Source organism: Cavia porcellus, unplaced genomic scaffold (genome assembly GCF_034190915.1).
Source record: "Cavia porcellus strain 051 isolate PalLab524CR breed Dunkin Hartley unplaced genomic scaffold, mCavPor4.1 scaffold_11, whole genome shotgun sequence".
NCBI classification, from domain to species: Eukaryota; Metazoa; Chordata; class Mammalia; order Rodentia; family Caviidae; genus Cavia; species Cavia porcellus.
Genome location: NW_026947494.1, coordinates 68,476,356 through 68,499,858, shown reverse-complemented (window position 1 = coordinate 68,499,858; position 23,503 = coordinate 68,476,356). Strand labels below are relative to the sequence as shown.

At 35.2% G+C, this 23,503-nt stretch overlaps 1 protein-coding gene across 19 annotated transcripts in view; it reads right to left on the bottom strand.

Annotated features, from left to right (window-relative positions):
• The window catches only part of Asph (aspartate beta-hydroxylase), a 288,087-nt gene that overhangs the window by 225,303 nt on the left and 39,281 nt on the right, over positions 1 to 23,503 (bottom strand). For 4 of the 19 annotated variants that reach the window (XM_063258446.1, XM_063258435.1, XM_063258433.1 and 1 more), the window contains exons 2-5: positions 14,744 to 14,893; positions 13,187 to 13,231; positions 11,679 to 11,747; positions 7,194 to 7,376 (exon numbers count right to left, since the gene is read on the bottom strand). In XM_063258446.1, the coding sequence (XP_063114516.1) occupies positions 7,194 to 7,376; positions 11,679 to 11,747; positions 13,187 to 13,231; positions 14,744 to 14,893 (447 nt within the window). Of the gene's footprint in view, positions 1 to 5,008; positions 7,377 to 11,678; positions 11,748 to 13,186; positions 13,232 to 14,743; positions 14,894 to 20,354; positions 20,534 to 23,503 lie in introns of those variants that run through there. The other 15 variants (XM_063258448.1, XM_063258442.1, XM_063258443.1 and 12 more) reach the window with 10 other exon arrangements.

Below are 23,503 nucleotides of genomic sequence, written 5' to 3'. Positions count from 1 at the left end.
TGCATATGTTACTTCTAAATTCTTAGTTTCACTATTTATAATGAATGGATGCACTGCAATCAATCTCTGATCTGACTGTCATCATACTTTACCTCAGACCTTTATAAACCACTGGCTTAAGAGATACCTACCGCTACCACTAGAAATGGCATTTTGTTTCAGATAGCAGACTTCTGCTCAGGTCACAAATAATGAGGATAAAGGACTGAGGACCTTACTTTAGTCATCACTGTCATATCAAAGAAAGGACAACATATTTCAATAAAACTCAAAACTTAACTTTCGAACAAGCATTTCTCTTCCTCATCATTTCAAAGTTTTACAAATGTCTATAAGAATAACAATATATGGGCACTATTAATTACTCTAAATCTTTGCAACAGCTTTCTACTTCTTCTCTTGACAAGAGTTCTGATAGTGGGTTTTTGATTCTCTAATGTACATCAGCAACATTTGTGATTCAGTGCATTGTCTTCCCACTAGACTGCACTTAGCAATTCCCTCAGTTTTCTATTTCTCAGTCACCTAAATGTTATATTCACGTGTCTAGAAACTTTCTAAAACGGTATTCTAAGCTACCAATCCATTTCTTAGACAAGTCAGATAGGATGCATATTCCTTACTACTGAAGAGGTGAAGAGTAAGGTAGTAGAATCATGCACTAAAAAGCTAAGGTCTAAGGTGACCTCAGACCTCTGTGAGCTGTTTGTCTTTCTCACTGCTGTCATGTAGGCAAGTCCTGGAACCCTTAACACTCCTGGCGCAAACTGCAGAACCTACTCTACGTATTTTTTTATACCACATGCAAATTCCCACTTTGAATATAAGGTATTTAATATCTTTTATATCATTAACATACGTCTTAGTACTGACAGTTAAAAAAAAAAAAAGAGAGAGAGTAGGGGGAGAAACACAATGAACCATTTCCTATGGCTATATTTTCCCAATTACTTGATGTATACAGATAGCCCAAAATGAACAGTACACATTACACTTATTTTTCACACACAAAATGTGATTTGTTCCTAAAATCTGTCAAAACAGTACTCCAATCTGAGATGTAGAAAACTATCTCATACCATTTCCCATTAAAATTTATGTCACAATAAGAGAGTAAATCTACTCAAATAATACTAAGTTTTAAATACACAGACATTATTGAATATACCAGAAAATATAGCAAAAAGCATTAAACTGAACCTTCAGGTCTGTGCTCTTGACACAGAGGTCATGTGCCTATTGTGAGGCTCCTGCCAGCTGCATACTCTGAACCCTGATGGAGAGCACATTCCTCAAGTCAAATATGTGACCCACACTTCGCTTCACTTGAGTTGGTGGCATCCTGAAGGCGAAATGAATACTGTGATATTTTGGTGGCCTTGTTAACAACAGGATGTTACCTCAGGTGAGCAGGAACCTGGCTGACATTTTGGCCAGCTCCTAGTTAGGAGGCTCTGAGATGATTTCTGCCTAGCAAGTTGCCTACAACATCAGCACGGAGCTGGCTGCGGCCAAGGTCATTGCTGTAAGTACCCAGCTGGCTGCAGCTGAGCTCCTGAACACCAGAACCCACATATCTGAAGCTGAGCAATGGGACATGAGTACCCAGGTGCCTGAGGCTGAGTACCAGGGAAATCAGACTGCCTGTTACTAGTTTATGAAATTATACCTGTTTCCTATCCAGAAGTGAAAGGCAGGCAGGGGATCAAGTAGGAACCTCTAAAAAATCATCTTTCTGGTCTCCTGCCCTAGAAGCTGGAGGAAGACTGTGTAAATTGTTTGTCTTTCTCTCTGTGTCATGTAAAGTCTGCAAAAAATAAATAAACTGCCTTCTAGCACTGCTAGTATCTCCTTTCTGTCCCTCCTGAGGCCACATGTCCTCTTAAGACAGACCAAGATTTTTCCTTTAAAAACTAGCCTGGTAAAAGTCAGACATTCTACTGACACTTAACTTTTTATAATATAGTAAAAAAAAAAAAAATTACACAGATGAAAAGGCTAGAGTTAATTTTACCACATATAGATGCACATCAGATTACTGGAACATTTAAAAATCAGTACCTTTACCAACTTTTCCAGTTTGGATAAATTCTTAAAATGATACAATTATTGACAATATAATGCAACATATAAGATTTCAAAGTATCCATTTAAGCTACCTTCTTGGAACTTAACAAATACAGTCAATAACTTTAACATGAAAATACCAAGCTAGTAATTTAAATCACAATGATCACATTCAGTCTCTGAGAACAAAAAAAAAAACACAAATTTGGGGGCTGGGGATTTAGCTCAGCGGCATAAGCACCTGCCTTGCAAGTAGGCAGTCGTGAGTTCAATCCTTGGTACCGATAAAAAAGGAAAAAGACAAAAAAATAAATAAAAAAAAAACCACAAATTCACAGCACCTGGAAAACAAGAAGTTAAAGGATCCACTGAGTGACAGTGAAACGACAGTAATGTCAAGAAAATACAGGGTTTTAGGAAGGAATGCAGGAATACAGGGTGAAGCTACAGACACTAATGACTTTGTTACTCAATGTCCAGCAAGTGTCTTTTTATTAGGTTTTGAAGTCATGGAGGAAGTGGCCATACTGAGAAAACAAAGCAGAAAGAAGTGGCCCAAAGGCACTTCTTACTCCACTGGAAGAAAATGTCTTTTTTTTTCCCTGTCACTTTCAGCTCAGGCATTTAAAGGGCCGACTTCTCTCTAGTCCTCACTCTCAGAATCTAAGACTCTAAATCTAAAGACATAGCCTAAATCTAAATGTAGCCTAAATCTAAAGACCCAGAAGTACAGATTCCTCTCTCCGCAACAGAGGTCTCCAGCCTTGCCTCCTGTGGCTCCACCCCACCCTGGTCTTCAGTTCCCACCATTTTAGCCTGCTGATTCCCTTTACTCTCTTACATCCCAATTTCAAACTCACAGCCCTCCCAGCTGCAAGTCTTTCTCCTGCTTCAAGGTTCCCCTGGCCCCTCCTTTTACAATCTCCCAGAGCCCTCAAACAAGCCTGCCTGATTCTTCCCTCCAGGACTTCTTTAAATACCTTGCAATTACCTCCAATAGCTGGTGCTCCTCTGGGCCCAAGTCACCCACACACACCCCCAGCCATGACTCTCTAGGGGTGACCATGTGATTATTCCTTCCCTCAGGCCTCCTCCTTCACTCCATGTGATCTTCTGCACCTGCTTCCTTAGGGTCTTCTTGATGTCTCCTGATCTCTGGCCCTGACTCTCTGTTTTTCTTTCCCAAGACAGTGGTCTCCCCACATCTGTTCCTCTGCCCCATTCCCACTCCATCTACTCCACAACCCCATCTCTCCAGATCTGCACTGTAGAACTCAAGTCTCCCCTGTAGGGCTAGTCCTCTAGTCTCTGTCTCTGTCCCTCTTGGACTCTGGCTCCACTCGACCTCTGCCAGTCATTTCCCTTCTCTGGTAGTCGCTACTGACTCTCCCCTATGTCTCTCCCTTCTAATTTTTCTTTTTCCCTCTTCATCTCCTCCCTTCTCATCCCATCCCAGTCTCTCTGGATCAGGCTCTTCCCCCTTTTCTCGCATCTCTCCTGGGTCTGACTCTAGTGTGGGTTCCTCTGCTTCATCTTTTTCTGGGCCCAGGTTCCCTCGCTCCCTCCTTCTCCCTCGCTTCCTTGGCTCTCTCTGGCTCCCTCTCAGAAAATGTTTTTTCTAAGCGTCTTCAGCTGGGCTGCCATGGCCACCTTGATGTCCTGAATCAATTTAAAATTTACCTCTCACGGTCATTTTGACTTTAGGAAGAGCCAGAAGTCACATGGTTTCACATCCAGTGAATAAGGCAAATAAAAATATACCATAATAGTTTTTATGAGCCTACCTTTCCACTAGATTTTTAAAAATCACATCTCATAAAGACACTCAGAGGAAAAAACAAAAAAAAACCTTCCAGAGCTGCATCAGAAAGTAGCAAGGACAAGGACAATGAGACAGGATGTTCCAAACAGTGGGAGTACTTAGAGGAGAATTAAAGGCAAAGTATCTTTTATTGTAATAAATTGTTAAAACAATTTAAACGGTAAATATATGTTTAGCATACCTTGTACTATGATCAACAAAGATTGCACATCCTAAATTACAGAAAGTTTATTATGCTTTCTGTAAGTCTCGTAGACAAGAGCTTTACAAGGAAAGGATCAGAGTACCAATCCCAGAATAGCTGTCAAGTGATCCAATTAAGAATAAAATTTATACCTATATTTGCTTTAAAGAGTTTCCTAAAATTGCAAATATTGAAACAAGTAAACAATATATTATATATAAACATTTGTTTAAAAAAAAAATTCAAGGCATGTCCTTGAAAAATTTTCTGACATGTCCAGATGCTACTCTTTAAGAAAGGGAAGTGATGCATGGGAAAAATCAAGTGCAAGATGAACAAACGAGCAGGGCCACCCAGTGTTCCACACTGTCCCACGCACGGATCTGTGACCTCTCCATAGGAGCATGCTGAGAGTCAGGCCTCAGGAGTAAGATCTGCACCTGACTTTCACCCACCACTGGAGTCCCCCCAAAATCCAAACTGGAAAGACTACAAAGTGCTGTGCCTTGCTTTTATGGAAAGCTCCAGACATCCCAAATTTGACAGATGGCAATGCATCCAAAGATAGAATACTCACAGCACAATGCAGAGATTCTTAGGTTTTTCAAAGCTGAAAAAGGATGAAGTAAATACAGTATGACTCAAAATTCCATACTTATAAATACTCAAATATGCAGAATACAATGTTGGCTTTTTAAAGGAGCCTCTTAAGTTTGAAAGATAGGAGCTAGAAAAATATTTCTATTGTGAACCAAAATTATAAGATGAATCCTCACAACATTAAGAATTATGTTTAAACAAAATCATGATGATCAACTTTCATATTCTTTGTACCACAGATTTACAAATATTTGTATCCCCTTCCCCAAACATGTGCATGTGCACACACACACACACACACAGCTTTAGGCAGAAGTTGAAGGAGGTCACAGAAGTCAGGGGTTCACCAGTATTTTAGTTTCATCGAAGGCTTTTCAAATGAACTGATCAGAGATGGTACAAACTATACGGCAAATTATCATATACATTGTTGGCTTTTTACTTGTGAAAATAAAGCATAATTAATTTCTGTACATAAAATGCACATTAGTATTATTACAGAAAAGCACAGAATTGCGAAATTAATTACATGTAAACACTGTTAATACATTGATTATTCACTTGTCATATAAATAAACCATCTTTTAATATTAGTAGTCATGGCTCATTAAAAAAGTTACATTTTAAAATATTTCTGATGTTTGGCTAACTGTATTTCATCAAGAGTACGGCTTAAGATTGTCTTTGAATTTCAACCTGGTGATCTTTGATATTTTACAGGATTCAAAGTCAGAAAGCTAAAACTAGAGTGAATTAACTTTCCGAAAGAACACTATTCTGCTTCTTCATTCATAGGTTGACTGAAATGCTAATATATGTGAAAATCAGAAGCATTTGACTGTCAGAAATATTAACAGAATAATTAATTTCCTAAATAATGAAGGCAGGAACGAACTGGAGTTTTAATAGTCATTTAAATTGTAGGAAATTACCATTCAATGAAAAAAAATGAACATTGATAATCTATAAACATCTATAGAACATTTGTTTGTATTGTATTAGTAAGTTGAACAATCTTCTGATACATGTAAATAATGGCTGAGCAGATGGAATGTTAGACTTCAGACATCTACGTTTGTTAACATTTTATAATAAAACAAATTTGTCATCTTACCCTCAGAAAAAATGAAAAAATAATCCAATTACTTGAAATTTGGTTAAATATGAAAAAACAAGAAATATGGGATAACTGGAAATAATAGTCATGTAAAATTGCCTAACATGCAAACATTTTCTAGGTTTAACCTCTATGAGAAACCAAAACTAAGCAAAATCTTAGAAAAATGCATAATTTAAAAATATGAAACATCACTCCTGCCAAGAGTAATGGTAATCAAAATTCTTAAGCCTTATTCCTTTCTAGTTGTAAGAGTCTTCACTGGGGGAAAACAGGTGAAAGAAATCTCATTTTAAGAAATAAATATTTTTTGTATAGCTAATATAATTATTTCAGTTTTACTGAGGCAAACTCATTTTAAAGAAATTGATTCAAAGATGTTTCTAGGTTTTCTGATAGGAAAAGAAAATCATTCTATCACTGAATGACCATTTTAATAAACTTAATTTATAAATTTAAAAATCACATTATGCCCATATACCAAAATCAGTAATAATTAATAAGTCAGTGAAGGAAAAAAATAGAAAAAGACTTATTTAGGATGAATAATTTTAATATGTACAACATTACTTAGGATACATATTTACATTTTCCCTCTTTCATAATATACTTACTTAAAAAATACAAATTAGCTTCTGTGAATGTATACTTGGAAATGAAATTTAAAATAAATTTTGTTTTCAAACACAGAAATATTCAGACATACTATTATGTGAACTGAGTGACTTAACTATGCTAAACCAAAAGCATAGGGTATTTTAAAATTATTTCCAAAGCACCTTTAATACAGAATTTCACATTGAAATTTGTATGAACCTATACAACAAGTCAGTTAACCAAAACAAGTTACAGATAAAAAAAAATCAGCTTTTAAAGAACCATCATTTTATATACCAGACAAGTTTAAGACCAACAGAGAAGCATTTAACTTATAGATCATGCCAGAAATAATTTATATATCAAGTCCATTAGGATCATCATTAATAGGGTTAGTAAGACAAGCACTGAGGGTTAACCACACAGGATTTACTATTAAGTTTTCAAATTTAGGTCAGTGAATACATAGATTGAAACAAAATGATACAGAAACGAATTATACCACCAGGAACATCATTTTCAATACACTTTGTAGACAGCACCCCACTTTCTTCATAAGTAGTGAGGGTAGCAGAGCAAAGAACTAACTAGTAGCTGCACTGAGCGAGATCACATGGTTGACATCTACTGTAAGGGACAATGCCCCACTGCACATTAAGCCCTGCATAAGCAAAGGAAAGAAAAGAAAAAGATTCTGCTCCAGGTTTTCACAGCCATTTGACTTCAGTCCCTGTGTCAAAGTTACTGGTTATGTAAATCCAAAATGACACAAGTCTTTCCCTGAACCCCTTCATTCTGTGACGTACCATCAACACCATCTGCAGTTTCACTTTCTTCTTCTTCTTCTTCTTCTAGCATTTCAAAAGGAGTCATTATATCATAGAGAAATGAGAGGAAACCATAAAACCAATCTGAACTTTCCTCTGCTAAAATATTAAGGACTTCCTCAAGAGAATCAATATTTTCATTACTGCCATCTTTGGTCAGGCCTACATAAGAATAAAGGAAAAGAGAAAGAGAAAATAAGGAGAGCAGTTAGGTGGAAAAACCAGCTGAGGAAGAGTGATGTCAAAAAGGACGTGCATCAAGGTCACAAAAGTTTACAGAAATGGTATATTGGAAAGGAAAGAAGGTGCAAGGTGAGATGCACACCTTGCAGCAACTGTCAAACATATGTGCTACAGGACAGTCACAACATTCCTCATCCGAACAATCTTCGCATGCCTCCCCCGCTAGTAAGCAGTTTGCCTTTTTTCCATTATGGACTCTTAAATTGGAAAACTGACAAAATTGTATCAGCCAAAATTAATAGATGTAATGGGAAGAAACAAAAGCAGTATCAGAGAAAAAGACACAACTGCTGATAATCTCCAGATTCACTAAATTACCAACCAGATATTAGTGAGTTGATTATACAAATGTTTATGTATGTCAATAAAATTCATCAAAAACAAAAAGGCTCTTTTCCGCAAACTCTTAGGATGTGGAGCAAACTTAGAAAACTGGAGCTATGATGATTATCAGGATTACTACTTATGCATCCATAAATGGGCACAAATGCACTTGCATTATGGAACTCAGACAAGACACTTAAATGTTAACACTATTAAATAGGTTAGATCTGTAATACACTGGCAGCTGATTCATAGGCCTTTGATTCTCACCAATAATAAGAATCATCTATTAATAACTTACTCCATCTATCAATAAGAAATTCGATCAAGGCCTCAGCTGGTCCTTTGCAAACTCCTCTTCCCTTCAGCACATGAAATTAGTTCTTTGGCAAAGACTGCCACTTCTATTATTTAAACATTAGTAACAAAAACAGACCCAACCTAATGAAAAGAAATCAAAGTGTGTATTACCACTTTTTCCTGTGACGGGCTGTGAGTAGGAAAAGTCTCGGTGCTCGTAACTATCAAAATCTGCCAATAGTGCCAAGCTATACACACAGCAAGGCCTCATAATTTTGAGGAGAAAAATAGGGTAGCTATCACTGACTACAAGAAATATGAACATCCACAATCCACAGAACTTTTTCTGCTGTAACCCCTCAATTCATTCATTTAAGGATCTGGCACACACAGTCTCTCCACAGAGCAATCAAAATTGACATGCAAAGGTAATGGTGTGATGGCTAATTTAGATTTTAAAGATTACAGTGAATTTTCTCTGCTTTAGTCAATAAAATAAATACGGGATGTCATTCTTCTTGTATATGAAGGAAAGAATACAAATTGCAATTAGTATTCAAGTTATCTTTTGACAAGCCCATAATGTTTTTCACTGAATTTAAGAGTTCACAAATAGCTAGGGATGTAGCTCAGTGGCACAATACTTAAACAGGAGATGTCAATTTCCATTCAAGACTTTGGGAGAAGAAAAGATTTTTCTTCCTGTCTTAAAATATTATATTATTAAATTTTTTTCCCTCTGTGTTCTAAGACAAGTACTTCTAAGTATTAGGTATAAAATATAAACCCATTCATCCTTCAATATAACAGGTTAAAAGGTGGAACAAGTATGCAAAACCATTTAAACAAAACTGTTCAATTAAACAACCTTCCTGTGGTTCTTAACATAAAAGTAGTAGAGAAAGAGAAAAATGCTCTAAGTATATAATATCTTCTTAACCCATAAAAGCAGACCCCAACCAAAGAGCAGGACATCAACGCCACTGCATGGCAAGCACTGGTCCTGCACTCATTCATGGTCCATCCAGCTTACAAATATTTACGAAAGTTCTGAAAAGTGTGGGCTGGCTCTGCTTTTGTGCTCTAGACATACATGATGTGGTGCTAGCTAGGTGTGATCCGTCAGAAGGACAACAAATGGATCCTTAGGTAATGTTACTGTAAGCATTCAGTCCACAGACCATTTCCTGTTGATTTATGTGGGAAACAAGTTTGTAAAGAATGTATTTCCAAACAATATAGTTTCCAATAATCCAAACCAAAATCAAACATACTTTTATTTCAGGTAATTTAGTCACACAAATAGGAAATAATGTAAGGAGGCACAAGCTTGGTATATTTTTAAAATGTAGCAAAGGGTTTGGGCTAGAAATAATGAAATTAATGACAGCTTATAGATCTTGGTTCATTCATACATATTTAGTTCACAGAAAAATGCAAACCTTAAAATGAGACACAAATGTAAACATGAATTATATATTTCCCCAAATTTATATGATTTAGATATATACAAGGTATAAATATTCAGAAAAATATTTATTAAATAAATGTCACACCTGTAAAAGTTTAAACCATGATTATATTTGCCAGGCTAAGCTCTCTTCTCCTATCTTCCTCTTTTCCCTTATATATTCCTTCTCCTTGATCCAAAGCCTATATTCTTCAAATTTAACCTTAAACTTTAAACTGCCATCATAATGAATATGTTCCCAGCAAGTCTAATTTCTCTGGAAAAAATGCACACTGTATTTATACTTCTATACTTTGTTCAGACAAAGGCCACAGAAAGTATGCCAAAATTTCACCAACTTCTGTCTTTGCAGTTACTTGCCTATAGCATAAGTACTGCTAAACTATTATAATCTCCCATGGTAAGGAAGGACTTTAATCATCAAATTCCTGTTATATTTCTATTTCAGACAGAGAATTCAAACAGCATAAAACAGGGTTATAGGTCAGAGACTGACTATTCTCCTAAAGCCTCAAGCTAACTATAAACTAGCACATGCAGTCAGAGTAGTTTCTTTATCTTAGCCTTATCTTTCTTGATGCATTTACCTGTCAACCTATCAAAATGAACACTGAGATTCACCAAATTTGGTTTCATTTCCTGGTACATAATTCTAAAAGTAACAAATTATGACTTATCCATACCATATTTGTCTATCTGAAAACTGTAATCCCCAAAGTTATATTTACTTAAATTCTTAGGTTGGTTAAAAATCTTAAAGGGACTAACCTTTTGGAATCAAGTTGTTAATGTGAAAAAATCAATAAAATATAGTAGGTGAGAAAATTATTTTTAAAAATAAAAGAACTTGGCCCTCACAAATTAACTTAAAATAAATATTCAGAATTCATCACTGAAAGTAATACTTTGGAGTACCAAACAATTTATAACAAGAAAATTACCATTATCGTGATATGTTGTTTGATATAATTTTATTTATTTTGCATGACTAAAATTATAGTCATCTGAGGATTTAAAGTAAGGACAGAGATCCTAATTTGGATACATAATGCCATGTTTACATGGAAAATTTCATTAAGTTAGGAAAAGAAATTTCATGGAAATTTTATAGTAAGTGTCCCCTGCTAAGTGGCAAACATTAATTCCTATTAAGTAGTAGCAATAACAAGAAACATAAACTATGACAAATCAAAGATGTATTACATTTAATCACAAATTTAGGTTTTAAAAATATTTTTCATATTTAGAAAATTTTGTCTTTAAAGGAGATGAAATTTATCTAAAGAAAGCAATTTAATTAGCTGTAAATAAAGTATCCTTCCAGTTTTTCATGCTAATAAAATATACAAAATAGTACTTGTGTAAAAATTTTCTTTGTATTAATATTACAAGGCCATATGTATTATTTGTCTAAATACTTCAATGTAAAGCTTTAATACAGATCATCCTGCATACTAAAGGAGATGCTATTTAAATGCATGAATACATACTTCACTGAGCCACACTATACAAAATTTGCATCTTAAAACCAGCACCATCCTCTAGTAAGACAGCATTTTAAAACAAATGAGGAAATAACACATCTTTTTTTTATTATAGGAAACATCTCAATAATAAATCAAGAGGTAATTTTGATGATAGAGAGTCCAGAGATCTCCATGAGTTAGTCTGGTCAAAACTAATTATTATCTTAATGTCAATTTTAAAATACATAGAGGACATTTTAAGATATTTACTATCATGACTTTATTTCAAAATACTGTAAATTTATGTAGTCTTCAGAAATTTACATTTTTAAGTGAAAGTGAATTATGCTAAATGATGCTAAAAATGGTGAGGATATAAGTATTAGATTCAGAATATGAAGTGCTTTAAATCTGAAAGCACAAATGAAATTTCACTTAATAAAAATGTATGTGAAATGCTATATACCTATTTATAAAAGTAAATTGGAACGTAGGAGTCTTTTAGAAAAAGTCATTTAATATCTCAACAAAAATGTAATGTATTAAAGTGGGTAAATATCTTTCAGAAAATTTTTACAATTGAAATAAATATTAAAGCAGAAACATTCTTCTGGTTCCAGTATTTTTCCATCACTAGCAAAAAATAAAAACAGTACTTGCCTAATAAAACTTTGGCATCATCAACATCAAAATCTCCATCACCATCAGCATCATAAACTCCCAGTTTTCCTGTAACAATCAAGAAATGATAGACACAAGAACAAAAGGGAAAACAAATTTAGTATTGTGATTTACTGCAGTCCTATACACCACCCATAAATGTTATGGATGAATGTAATTCTTTATTCTTTTAAACCTTCAAAGCAGTACCACATGAATATCTTAACCAAGAACCAATATCATAGGCAAGTCAGTTAGAGTCAGGAAATGTTCACCAAACAAATTCTAAGACTGAGATATAATATTTTCTTTAAAGATTAAACAGTACACTGACTGGTCTCATCACTTTTAAAGCAGTAGAACTTTATAATAAAAAGTTAAAACAGTATAATTTTATGTAAACAATAAGATTTATTATACATTAAAAATATTTTAGGTAAAATTCTTAATAGATACAGAAAATAATACTGACTCAATTCTAATAGTTTCATAAAATTAAATATTTCTAGGTAAAGTTTATCATGCTATCAAAATCGGAAGCATAAGAAACATGAAAACAAGCCTCAAAGACTAAATAAATGTATGTACACCTTTTAGTAAAGACTAAATGTGTATAGATGTAAATAAACTAACATGGGAATAAGTGCTAAAAATAAGAGAATTTTTACATTTGATAATAATTACAACCAATATATCTTGAATCAAACTTAAAGAAAAATATGTTCTGGAAATACAGTATATAAAACTGAAGGCTTCATGAAATTACAAAGAAAACTTAACCTACTTAAAAACTAATTAACACTGGCCATCTATTACTAAAGAAAAGAAAGTTTTAAAACAGATCCATTAAGAAAACATCACCAAAAGAAGAGAAAATACATATTTGTATGGTCTTAATGAATTCACATCAGGAAGGCTACTAGGTTTAGTATTTCCAATGAGTTAAATATAGTCAAAAGCATTCTAAAATCAGTATGACTTATAAGCTATCACTGGACAAGGACTATGAAGAAACATCATAATAGGCAATAATCTTTGTGCTAAATTCAACATTAGTGCTAAAAACAACTGGCAATACTATTTCTACTTCTTTAATTAAAAGCACATGATAAGACCGTACAAGAGCAAACAGAAACTTTGGCATGGAGCAGATATGACCCATCTTTATATTCCCAGAGCCCTGGCACTACTTAGGAAAACAATTAACTTGCTATGCAGAAGCCTGATTTATTACACATACGTTGAAAATGATGACAACCATGGAGACAGGAAAGTGTTATTTCTATTACTAAGAAAATAAAAAGTACTCATATTTGAGTCCAAATTATGCACAGAATAGAGCTCAAAAGACATTTAAAAATTAAAAGATACTACCTTTACTAATAAATTCACAAGGGAAACTGGCCCTATTTACATTCTATATTGTAGCTAATGATTAAATTAGTAGAATAAAGTTATGTTTTAGAAACTGATGCAAATACACTTAAAATGCATCTCCAATAGCCTACCTTGAAGTACCTCTGATAAGTTATAACGGAAGTCCTTTGCTTTGGCTGCATGCATGTAAAAACATGAAAATTGTTACTCATGCTTAACAATACAAATATTTTAAATGTTTTCTTCATGCATTCCCTAACAATATAGCGTTCACTATAACAATGAAAGCAGGGATCTACTCAGAAGTGTACCTCTCAATTAAAATTCTATTAGTCAATTAATCTATTGGGAGACAAATCACTTATAATAAAAATGAAAACCTCCAATGAAAGACAGATTAGAGGCAAGCACATTTTATTATTCTTTGCCTCTTTGCTCCCCTCTCCCACTCTAAAAAATGAAGCAGAAGCACAGACAATCCAACGGAAGGGAACAGGTCTTTTATGCAACACTATATACACAAGCAAGGGCACACTTTTTCAGGGACACATACACATCCTGTACTGGACTATAACAGAGAAAGGCCTTTATTCAAAATAGCCAAAAAGTAGAAGCAACCGAAATGTCCATCACTGAAGAATAAGTAAGCACACTAAAATATATCTATATAATGAAATATTATTTAGCCATAAACCAAACTAAGCACTAAATCTTGAAAACATGATAATGTAAGTATGAAGCAGAAAACACAGAAAGTCAGTCACTTATTGTGTGATTCTATTTACTATACACAACGTTCAAAATAAGCAAAACTCAGAAAAAATGTAGACCAGTGTTTATCAAAAGGAAAGGGGTGGAGAATTAGATATATTGAGGGTAGGAAACAGTGGAAATATCCAGAAATCACATAATCACAGTGGTTAGACAAAGTGGTGGATGTACTAAAATTCAATGAGCTGTGTATTTTTAAATATTTACAATACTGAATTGTACAAAAATGAGAATTTTATCTCAAATTTTAAAATTAAAACAATGAAGAATCATAAACATAAAAATAAGAAAAACTGCAACTACGGGAAAGTGGGAAAGGGTATACATAGAAGGCCACTAAGAGAAATCAACTTCAGAACAGCTTAGAGCCACATCCACCATGCACATGCATTTACACTCACACGTCACCTGCAAACACTCCATACACACGCACACTTCAAAGGAGACACGGGTGATGTGCTTTGAAAATTCTCTCTAAAGAAGGGTTTTTGCAAACTGTGTGGTTACATTACATTAATGGGTCTGTAAATAAATCCAGTGGTTCATGAAAACAAATTTTTTAAATTTGTAACATTACAAAATTTGATTAAAAAAAACTACAGAGTACAGCAGGTAGTGAGAATGAGTTTGATAAAACTCATTTTGATGAAATTTCTGTGTTATACATATAATATAAAGCTGAGTGTTATACATACATTATAAAGTATTTTTTATTGTTACAGGTCACATTCAAAGTTTAAAAAGCACTCCTCCAAGGTAACCCCAGAAGCATCACCTTTCACTTCTGTCTTGACAACTATTGAAAAGCTATGAAAGTATAGAAACAATATAAAATAGGTGATAACAAAATTTCATGATGCTAAGGATGTTATGTAACCTCTTACCAATTCACATAACAAACCATACAAAATTCTTACCTAGAACTTCTTCATAATCAACCAGATCAAACCAAACAACGGCTACTGAGGTCCAGACTCCCAGCAAGGCAATGACCATAAACCAGGTGAAAAAGGAGCTGCCAGAGAGTCCTCCTTTCCTGCCATTCTTGTGTCCTCCATGTTTTGTCTCTGTTTAGAAATAAATGTCAAATATTATCAACTAAGAAATACTGCACTGAACTCTTTCCACACTGAATTGTTTCTTCAGTAATTTCATAGATCATTTAAAAAATAATTCCGCTTAAGTTTTAAAATTATGTGATACATAGACTTTTAAAAAAAGAAAAGCTTTTGCTTAGACTCAATGCCATGTTCATAAATCCCAAAGTTTGAAGTAATGGAAGAAGCCAGATGTGGTGGTACATGCTTGTAATCCCAGCACTCAAGAGGCTGAGGCAGGAAGATAGTCACAAGATCCAGGCCAGCCTGGGCTACACGATGAGCTTGCATGAACTACACTGCAGGTGAGCTCTTGCTTTAAAAAAAAAGGTAATGTAAGATGAAGGGCTAATGATTTTATTAAAAATTATATTTAATGTAACATACATTCATTTCAAGTTCCTTATTCAACCACTTGCATACAAACAAAAGCAGGATAGAGCACGGTGTCCCTGTCTCTGACAAAATCCACTGGGACCAGTGGCAGAGGCAGAAAAAGGCATATTCTAGCTGACCTCACTACAGGAAACTGTTCCATGAACTGCTGCCCACCTAGAGTCATTCATCACATCTGATATGCTTAACATATTCTATGCTCTTTTGGAAATATACTTCAGATGATCAAAATTCAACAAATGTAATCTAATTAAATTGGTACTATACAAAAGAGGCAACATTTTTATTAAAAGACCATCCTTAAATTTCTCTTCAAAAGGAATGTAACACATATAAAATTAATGAATAAGTAAAAAGCTTATTGTACCTCAAAATGCCATTCAAGAAAAAGGAAAAGTTTTATCAACCTGCTAGAAAAATGAAACTGTACCATATCTGTGTAGCACATGGACTCTCTGTAAAGTACATTTTGTGCACTGTTGCATGTGTTCCTCATGGTATCTTGTCCTACTTTCTGCAGGAGGTATTTCTGGATGTTTAAGCCAGACAATGCTCATCTTAGACAATTGTTCCTCACACTGTAAGACACCTGACATTCCTGCTCTCCCGCCAGAACCCACAGTCCCTGAGTTTATGGAAAATTATATAGATATAGATATTATATATATATATATATATTTCCTCACGCCACATACTTCCCCCCCACATCGTATATGGGGCAGTACTTGGCTGAAAATCATAGGGTAAGACAGGAATAATCAAACACCTGTTTTGAAGATGATAGAAGGTGTCACCCAGTGTCACCAGCCAGTTGGACAGATGCAGAAATATCCCCTAACCTCCAGAGTCCTGATGTCCCTTGACTTGCACCAAGTGGCCAATGTAATGATTTACAAGATCCTACTAGTTCTAAAGCAGAACTGTCTTAGACTTTGATGTCCAGTTTTAAATATATTAGTAGTTTCCATTAGTTCTAGTCAAGAATAAACTACCAGTATATTTTTCTGAAGTAATAAGTGAAATTGTACTGGTAAAAAGGATATGTACAAGCTGGGCATGGTGGCACAGGCCTATAATCCAGCACTTGGGAGGTTGAGGCAGCAGGATCATTGCAAGTTTGAAGCCAGCGTGGGCTAAAAAGTGAACTCAAGGCCAGCCTGAACTGCATAACGAGACCCTGTCTAAAAAAAGACCAAAAAAAAAACCAGATATGTACATTTTTAAACCTATCACTAGATCAACTTTTTGAAAAAGGCCATAAAAACTAACTCGGTCTGAGGCCACACGTATACTTGTATAGAGTCAAAAGTAAACAAACATTTCATTCTTGAAAAAGTTCAATAATTCCTTTTACTAATAGTCTTTAAATATTAATGAGCACATCAAAATGGAACAGATTCCCAAATAATCCTATGGTGAAAAATATCCTTACCAAGTAACACATGGCTGTCGACTTTGTTTCTAACACAATTTTATAAATGTTGGCTACATAAAAACATAATTTATACATTAAAATATTTGCTAGAGACAGATCACATTTTTGTATATTAAATCAATTTAAAGTGCACATCATTGTTTTATTATCTGAAGAGATATGGGAAGGGAAGACTGGGTAAAAATTTCCATAACATTGATAAGAAGAAATGACTTCCAATATTTTAATGTGTCTTAAGTGCATGGATTATAAAAAGAACAATATACACTACATTATCACTAGAATTTTGAAAATTAAAAGAAAAATGTGAGTAGGCATCTGCTGTGATAGGAAGCTCCACAGATTGAGTAGTATTATTGCATTGAATTTATTAAAATTTTCTGAACATGAAGACATTTTTTAAGGCTATGACTCCTCAAAAAACACTCTGTTTCTATATAGCACAGATGCATAGAGATCCCTTTGCATATAGTACTAAAAAATTCCAACAGTGAAGCCTTCTAAATATCCATTTACTTCCAAACAAGAAGCTATAATAATGCCTCAGAATTTCTTCCCTTGGCTACTTCTTGTTTCTAAAAACCAAATTCAAGTTTAAGTTGTAGTAAAAGTGGGTTCTCATTTTCTCTCAGACATTCTATAACTAATAGCAGATTATTGTTTTGTTCCTCATCAACTGGAAAACAGGAAGGCTAAAAATAGTTCATTCTTTTATTCATTCATTTAATATATTCAGCCTATACATGACATTATTACTCAATTATTAAGCTTTAAAGATGTGCATGTGGGTTAGGGATTTAGTTCAGCAGCACAGCACCTGCCTGGCAAGCACAAGGTCCTGAGTTTGATTCTCAGTACCAAAAAAAAAAAGTGCATGTTGATAACAGTACATCCAAAATGACATTTAGTGACATTTAAATGACACTTAAAATGAACCGAAAATATAGTAACTAATAAAACAAATTAGTATCTTGGATTTGAAGTTCAACTCTCCTTTTCTTTCTCTACTGGTTTGGTCTGAAATAGGATCTCATTATGTTGCTCAGGCTGGCCTTGGACCTGTGGATTCAAATGATGTTCATGGCTCAGCCTCTCCAGTAGCTAGGACTACATGCATGACGCATGGCATACAGCTTCTCTCTCTTGCTCTTAATACAGAAATGAAAGAAAAAAATTTCTAAGATTCTCAAAAGCAAAATATCACTTATCCAAAGTAATAACACTGATGTTACTTACTGAAGATCACAAGGAAGAAGAAAGAGAAAATCAAATATACAATTATACAGGGTAGACTTTAGGGCCAAACTCACCCAAATTAGTTAAAAGCATGCAAAAGTCCCAGTGGGAAAAAAGCCTAAATAGGACACAGAAACAAGAACTACATGTGCAGTGGTTATGGAGAGGTCATTTATTTTGAGGCCTGCAGACAAGACCCTAGTAGGCCTTAAAATAATCTTAGTACAAAGTAATCTCTAGAATCATCTGTAAAACAAACATTCATATTGATTCTGCCATTAAAATGCTATTTTAATGTTTAATAATTTAAAACATGCATAATCAATCTTAGATTTTAATCAAAGTAGCTGCATGAGATACATTTATCACTTTTAAAAGATACACAATACTCACCTAGAATATTAAAGTATCAGCAATATTTTATAACCTTACAATGTCATATAAATGATGTATTTTCTAGCATTACGAACACATTACTCTTAATATCTGCTGATCCTGGAAATGAACCAAATACTAAATTACAGAAAAGGAGCTTTTTGAAGAAATCCTTTTTAGGGAAACTACTTTGGACAGCAAAAATGCTCTTAATATATCCTTCAATAAATATGATGTGCCAGTCGCAAAGGGTAGATCAGTTTCTGTTCAATTGAATTAAAGAAAGCATGGTAGAAGAAACCCTTTCCAAGGGCTTAAACTCCCTACAGAAACCTATATTCTGCAAGAACAATTAACAGTTATCCCAGTTTTCAAACAAAATTAAAACTAACAGAGTGTCTTATTTTCCTTTTCTGGCTCCATGTCAACCTGTAGCACCCAGGAACTGATCAAGAACTTTTACTGGAGTGAAGAAAACAGGAAGGACTATGTGACTTTTCTCCCCCTGTTGTCACATCAAACATACATCATCTTCAAATTGCAGAAAGGGAGTATAGAAAATGTTCCCACACACAGTACTACTAAACACAAAAAACTATTACAGCAAGCAATAGTACCACGAATTCAAAAGGAAGATTTTCCAAGATGAAGACTCAGTTAGGGACAACAGGAAATTTTACTTACTTGGTGGAGAAAAGAGAAAACAGAAATTTGCCTACACTTGTACTGTTGCCAAGTACATTAAAAGTATAATATTAACTGAATTACAGATCAATCATTTGGAAAATTTAGTATAATGGTGAAGATTTCATATTTACACATAAACTTTTTGAAATTTTTTTAAATGTAACTGACAAATAACTCATTAAATGTTTTTTGTGGTATGAAATGTCACTCTTTGAAAACCTGCAACTATTAAAAATAGGGCACAAATAAAAGCTGATTTTATCTAAGTAGATTACAAAATGAAAGAAGGGAAGAAACATCTTGTAAAAGAACTAAAAATTCACATATATGTCTCCTTGTGTGTGTATGTATACGTGGTTTTCTGAGACAGTGTCTCACAGTATAATTCAGGCTGGCCTTGAATTCACAAATGTAGTTCACACGATCCTAAGTGCTGGGGCTACAGGCATACACCATCACACCCAGTCATTCATGTATATAAAAATCATGTTCTTCTTCATGAAGAATGACATACTTTACCAGATTAGGTAAGCAGTCTGTTCTAAGCACTTAAACAATCTTCAAAGTGGAGATACTCCCATTTTTGTGTTAATAGTAGAATTCTTTTATTTATTGCTTTAACAGCTGAGAGTTAAAAGCAATCTTTAAACATTCATCTTTTCTTACATATTTTCAACATAACAAGCCAATGTAATCTACTTTAAATTTCACAGAAAGACAAAACTTTACACAAAGTAAAACAAAAGCAGATATATACAAAAAGCCAATTAAGATCATCATTAATGAACACTTGAAAGTAAAATACTCAATTTTAAAAAGAAAGTAAAATTTGAGTCTCTTGGTTTTAACTTTTTATCTGTTTCACAAGCAAGTAGGTCAATTTCCATATATGGTAAGTTTTTACTTGAAACAATAAATTTCTTCATTAATATATACATTCCTTAAGTTTCTATCATTCTATATGGAATTTGAATGTACACAATTGTTTAAATTCACGGTAATTAACGTATAAGACTAAAAAAGACTGCTTGTATGTATTTTAAAATTTGTAAAATGCAGTTCCAGCAGAATATATTAAAAAGCAATGTAACTTAAGACACACACAAACTTAAACTTAAGACAAGCTGTTCTACAAAAATTCAACTACTATGAAAATTAAAGCCCCCAGGAGTTCAAAATAGAAAACACAAAATACGCAATGAAAGCACTCAGCCAAAAATACTCAAATGGAGCACAACCGAAAATAAAGCGAAAATGTGTTAGGTCCAAAACAACAGTTAACCCAAAGTACAAAAATGATACCTTTATCTTCAGCCATTTTGGTTTCTTCAATCCATGAATAATGTATACAATAAGAGAAAAAAACTCAAAACGCTCAAGGCAAGTGCGGGGTACAATGCACACCCTTCCCTCCCAGAGCTCTGTAGGACAGCTCTGCCCAGCCAAGGGCCACAGAACTGAAACTGGACCTGACTGCATACTCTGCTCACCAGTTATTTTTAGAGGCCTCTTCCTCATGGCCACATGCTGCTAATCACTCAGGCTGAAATGCACTCTTGCTAAATCCGATAGCCTTCCTCCACTTAGGGCATGGATTCCTTTCTCAGTTGATCCTATCCCCTACTTCAACTCCTAAAAAGTTAAGGATAGGAAAAATGAAGGGCAGTAAACAACACTACCATTTTTTCCCCACAGCAGTAGATATTAATGGCTCAGTTTAAATACCAAATCATTCAAAATTGAAATAAGTCCTAATGTATCCCTAAGCCCAGAAAGAGCCTGTCTTGGCCCCTTAGCATGTTAATTAAATGCCTACTAGATCCCTAGTTTGGATAAAACAGAACCACAAATGGCATGAAATTAATTAATGCTCTAGAAATCTGATTCACACCCTTAACAGTATAGGAACAGTTTCTCTAAAGGCAAAAAAATAATGCAATAGCACAAAAGCGCTTCACTAGAGAAGAAAGGAGAGGCTTGAGAGGGAAGCGGGTGGGAGGAAAGAAATGAACAAGATAGAGAACCATTTCAATACCTTTCTTCCAGAATCTGTCCTACTAAAGTTAATACTTGTTTTATTGTTACAATGATAAAAAGTCACTTTCAGATTGGTTTATGATAATACACCACTCCACTACCATTTATACATATTAGACAAATACAGGAAGATATCCTATGTTGTACTGTCTTTGGAGAGACAGTGACAGTGATAAGGCACCCTTGGTGAGACTGATCGAAACCAAGCTATCACACTCACATGACCTTGGGGCTAGTATGGCTTCAGATTCAGAGATTCATTATACTATTTTTTGTTTTGTTTTGGGGTTTGCTTGTTTGTTTGTTTTGGTAATGGGGATCTAATTCACAACCTTACTCTTGCCATGCAGGCTATATGTTACTGAGCTATATCCCTGGCTATAACTCTTTTCATAATCCTAGCTGTCCTCTAAACTGGCAGAGCTACTAGGGTTCTTTGTCTCTCTCTTTACCAGCCAAGCCAGATGCATTCTAAATTACAAAGCTGTGGTCAAATGCTGAACTGAAACAACTATTGCTGCATTAAATTGGGGTCTCCCTTGGCCTTAAGGCTTCTTTAGGACATTCTGATTGTACTTCAGGGACAAATATTAATCACAGTCACACATTCGATAACTAACCCTTTTCTTCTGTCTTTTGCAACAGTTAAACAGTCACGAAATGTCTTTTTCTTTAGTTTCTCAATGATAACGGTCTACCCGTATTTTGGATATGGTTCTCAGGAGAAATCTTTGAAAACTTCTTGCTCTCTCACTAATTACGAAAAATATGAGTTCCAAGTAACTACCTATTATGATAAGAACTCACTTTTTAACAGGGAATACTTATGGAAAAATTTTAAAACAAATTTAATTGTTGTATAGCACATCATGTTTTGAAAACATTAACAACTAATCTAGCAAAGTCAACTAAAAGTAGTACTAACTATTTCTAGTAGTGACTTCTAGGACTAAAAGCAACTTCTTGGTCCAGGAAAAGACCAACCCTGTAACATGTGCTCTAAGACTATTAATATCAGCCCGATGCAACTTGAGATCACAAGAGCCAAGACCTATATCCACATATTCAAGAACTCTACCTCCCTTCAAAAACCTACCAGGTGGAAACCCACCAGCCCTCTCATGCGTCGGCACTAACGACACACTCCCCACACTCTCAACTAGGTACTGTTTATAAAAGTGGCCCCAACACATCACAGTCACTAGAGGGTTTGTCAAAACAGAGTTGCTACTCCTTTTTGCCAGAGCTTCTGATTCTGTAGGTCTAGAGTCAGAAGAAAGAAATGATCTGATGCTACTGACCTCTAGGAATAAAGCACTATTTTTCCTTTTAACATTTAAAGGTAAGAGAGTTTGAATGTGGAACAGTGATTAAAAGAGGTTGGGGAGGGAGGCAGTGCATAAGAAGCGAGTGAACTCTGCACAGTATGTATGCAATGAAAATTACACTGAATTTGATAATATGTACAATTAATATAAGTAAACAATAAATGAATAGAGAGAGTTTGAAAATGATGGCTTGCTAGGGGGCTTGGTGCAGTCTCTGTGGAGAAATCAGATCAGATGCTAGAATATGACAACATGGAGAGGGCCAGATGTATGGATAATGATTCTTATTAACCAAGGCAATAATTGACGAGAAAAATAAAACTAGGAAGAGGAAGGAAAAGCACGAGTGGAAGATGAAGCCCGATGTGCTCATTGAGCCCCGTTCTGTACTATACTAGGTACACCCGGAGGATCTAAGGTTGTACTGAGACCGCGGCTGCCAATAATGGGAGTCTGTGAATCCCGGACTCTTAACAGGAGGATGCAGCACAGTGAGCAGTGGATCCAAAGGGAAAAGCTGTATTGGCTCTTGGCAATTGCTGGAAATTGAGACCTGGAACCCCACAAAGCAGCCAAAGCCACCTGGCTGCGCCGGAGGAGACTGTGAGAAGCTCCAGAGCTCTGAAGCTGGACACCGTGCAGTTTTCTGACTGATCCACGCTGTGCTGGGAATGCCGTAAAGACAGCCGGTGCAGTGTGCAGTGGACCCAAGAGGAAGATCTGCGTTGAGTCCCGGTGAGTACTAGGAACTGGGTCCTGTGGTGCTGTCGCTGGCTGGAGGACATCTTGGAGTTGGGCAGAGCCCAACACCATGGTGACATCAGATAGTCGCCCCTGGCACAGAGAGGTCTGGTAGAGGACAGCATAGATTTGGGCAGAGCCCTGCGCTGAGGTGACATCAGTCAGCCGCTTCTGGCACAGAGAGAACTGGCAGGGTCAGCTGGGGCTGAACCACGCCTCTGGTTGGGACCGAATAAGCAGATACAAAATAGTCGCGACTCTGTGACATCCACAAGGAACAGCTTAACTGGCAGATTGACTGGTACAGAGGCTGGATGGAGGCTAGCCTGCACTGTCCCTGCATCC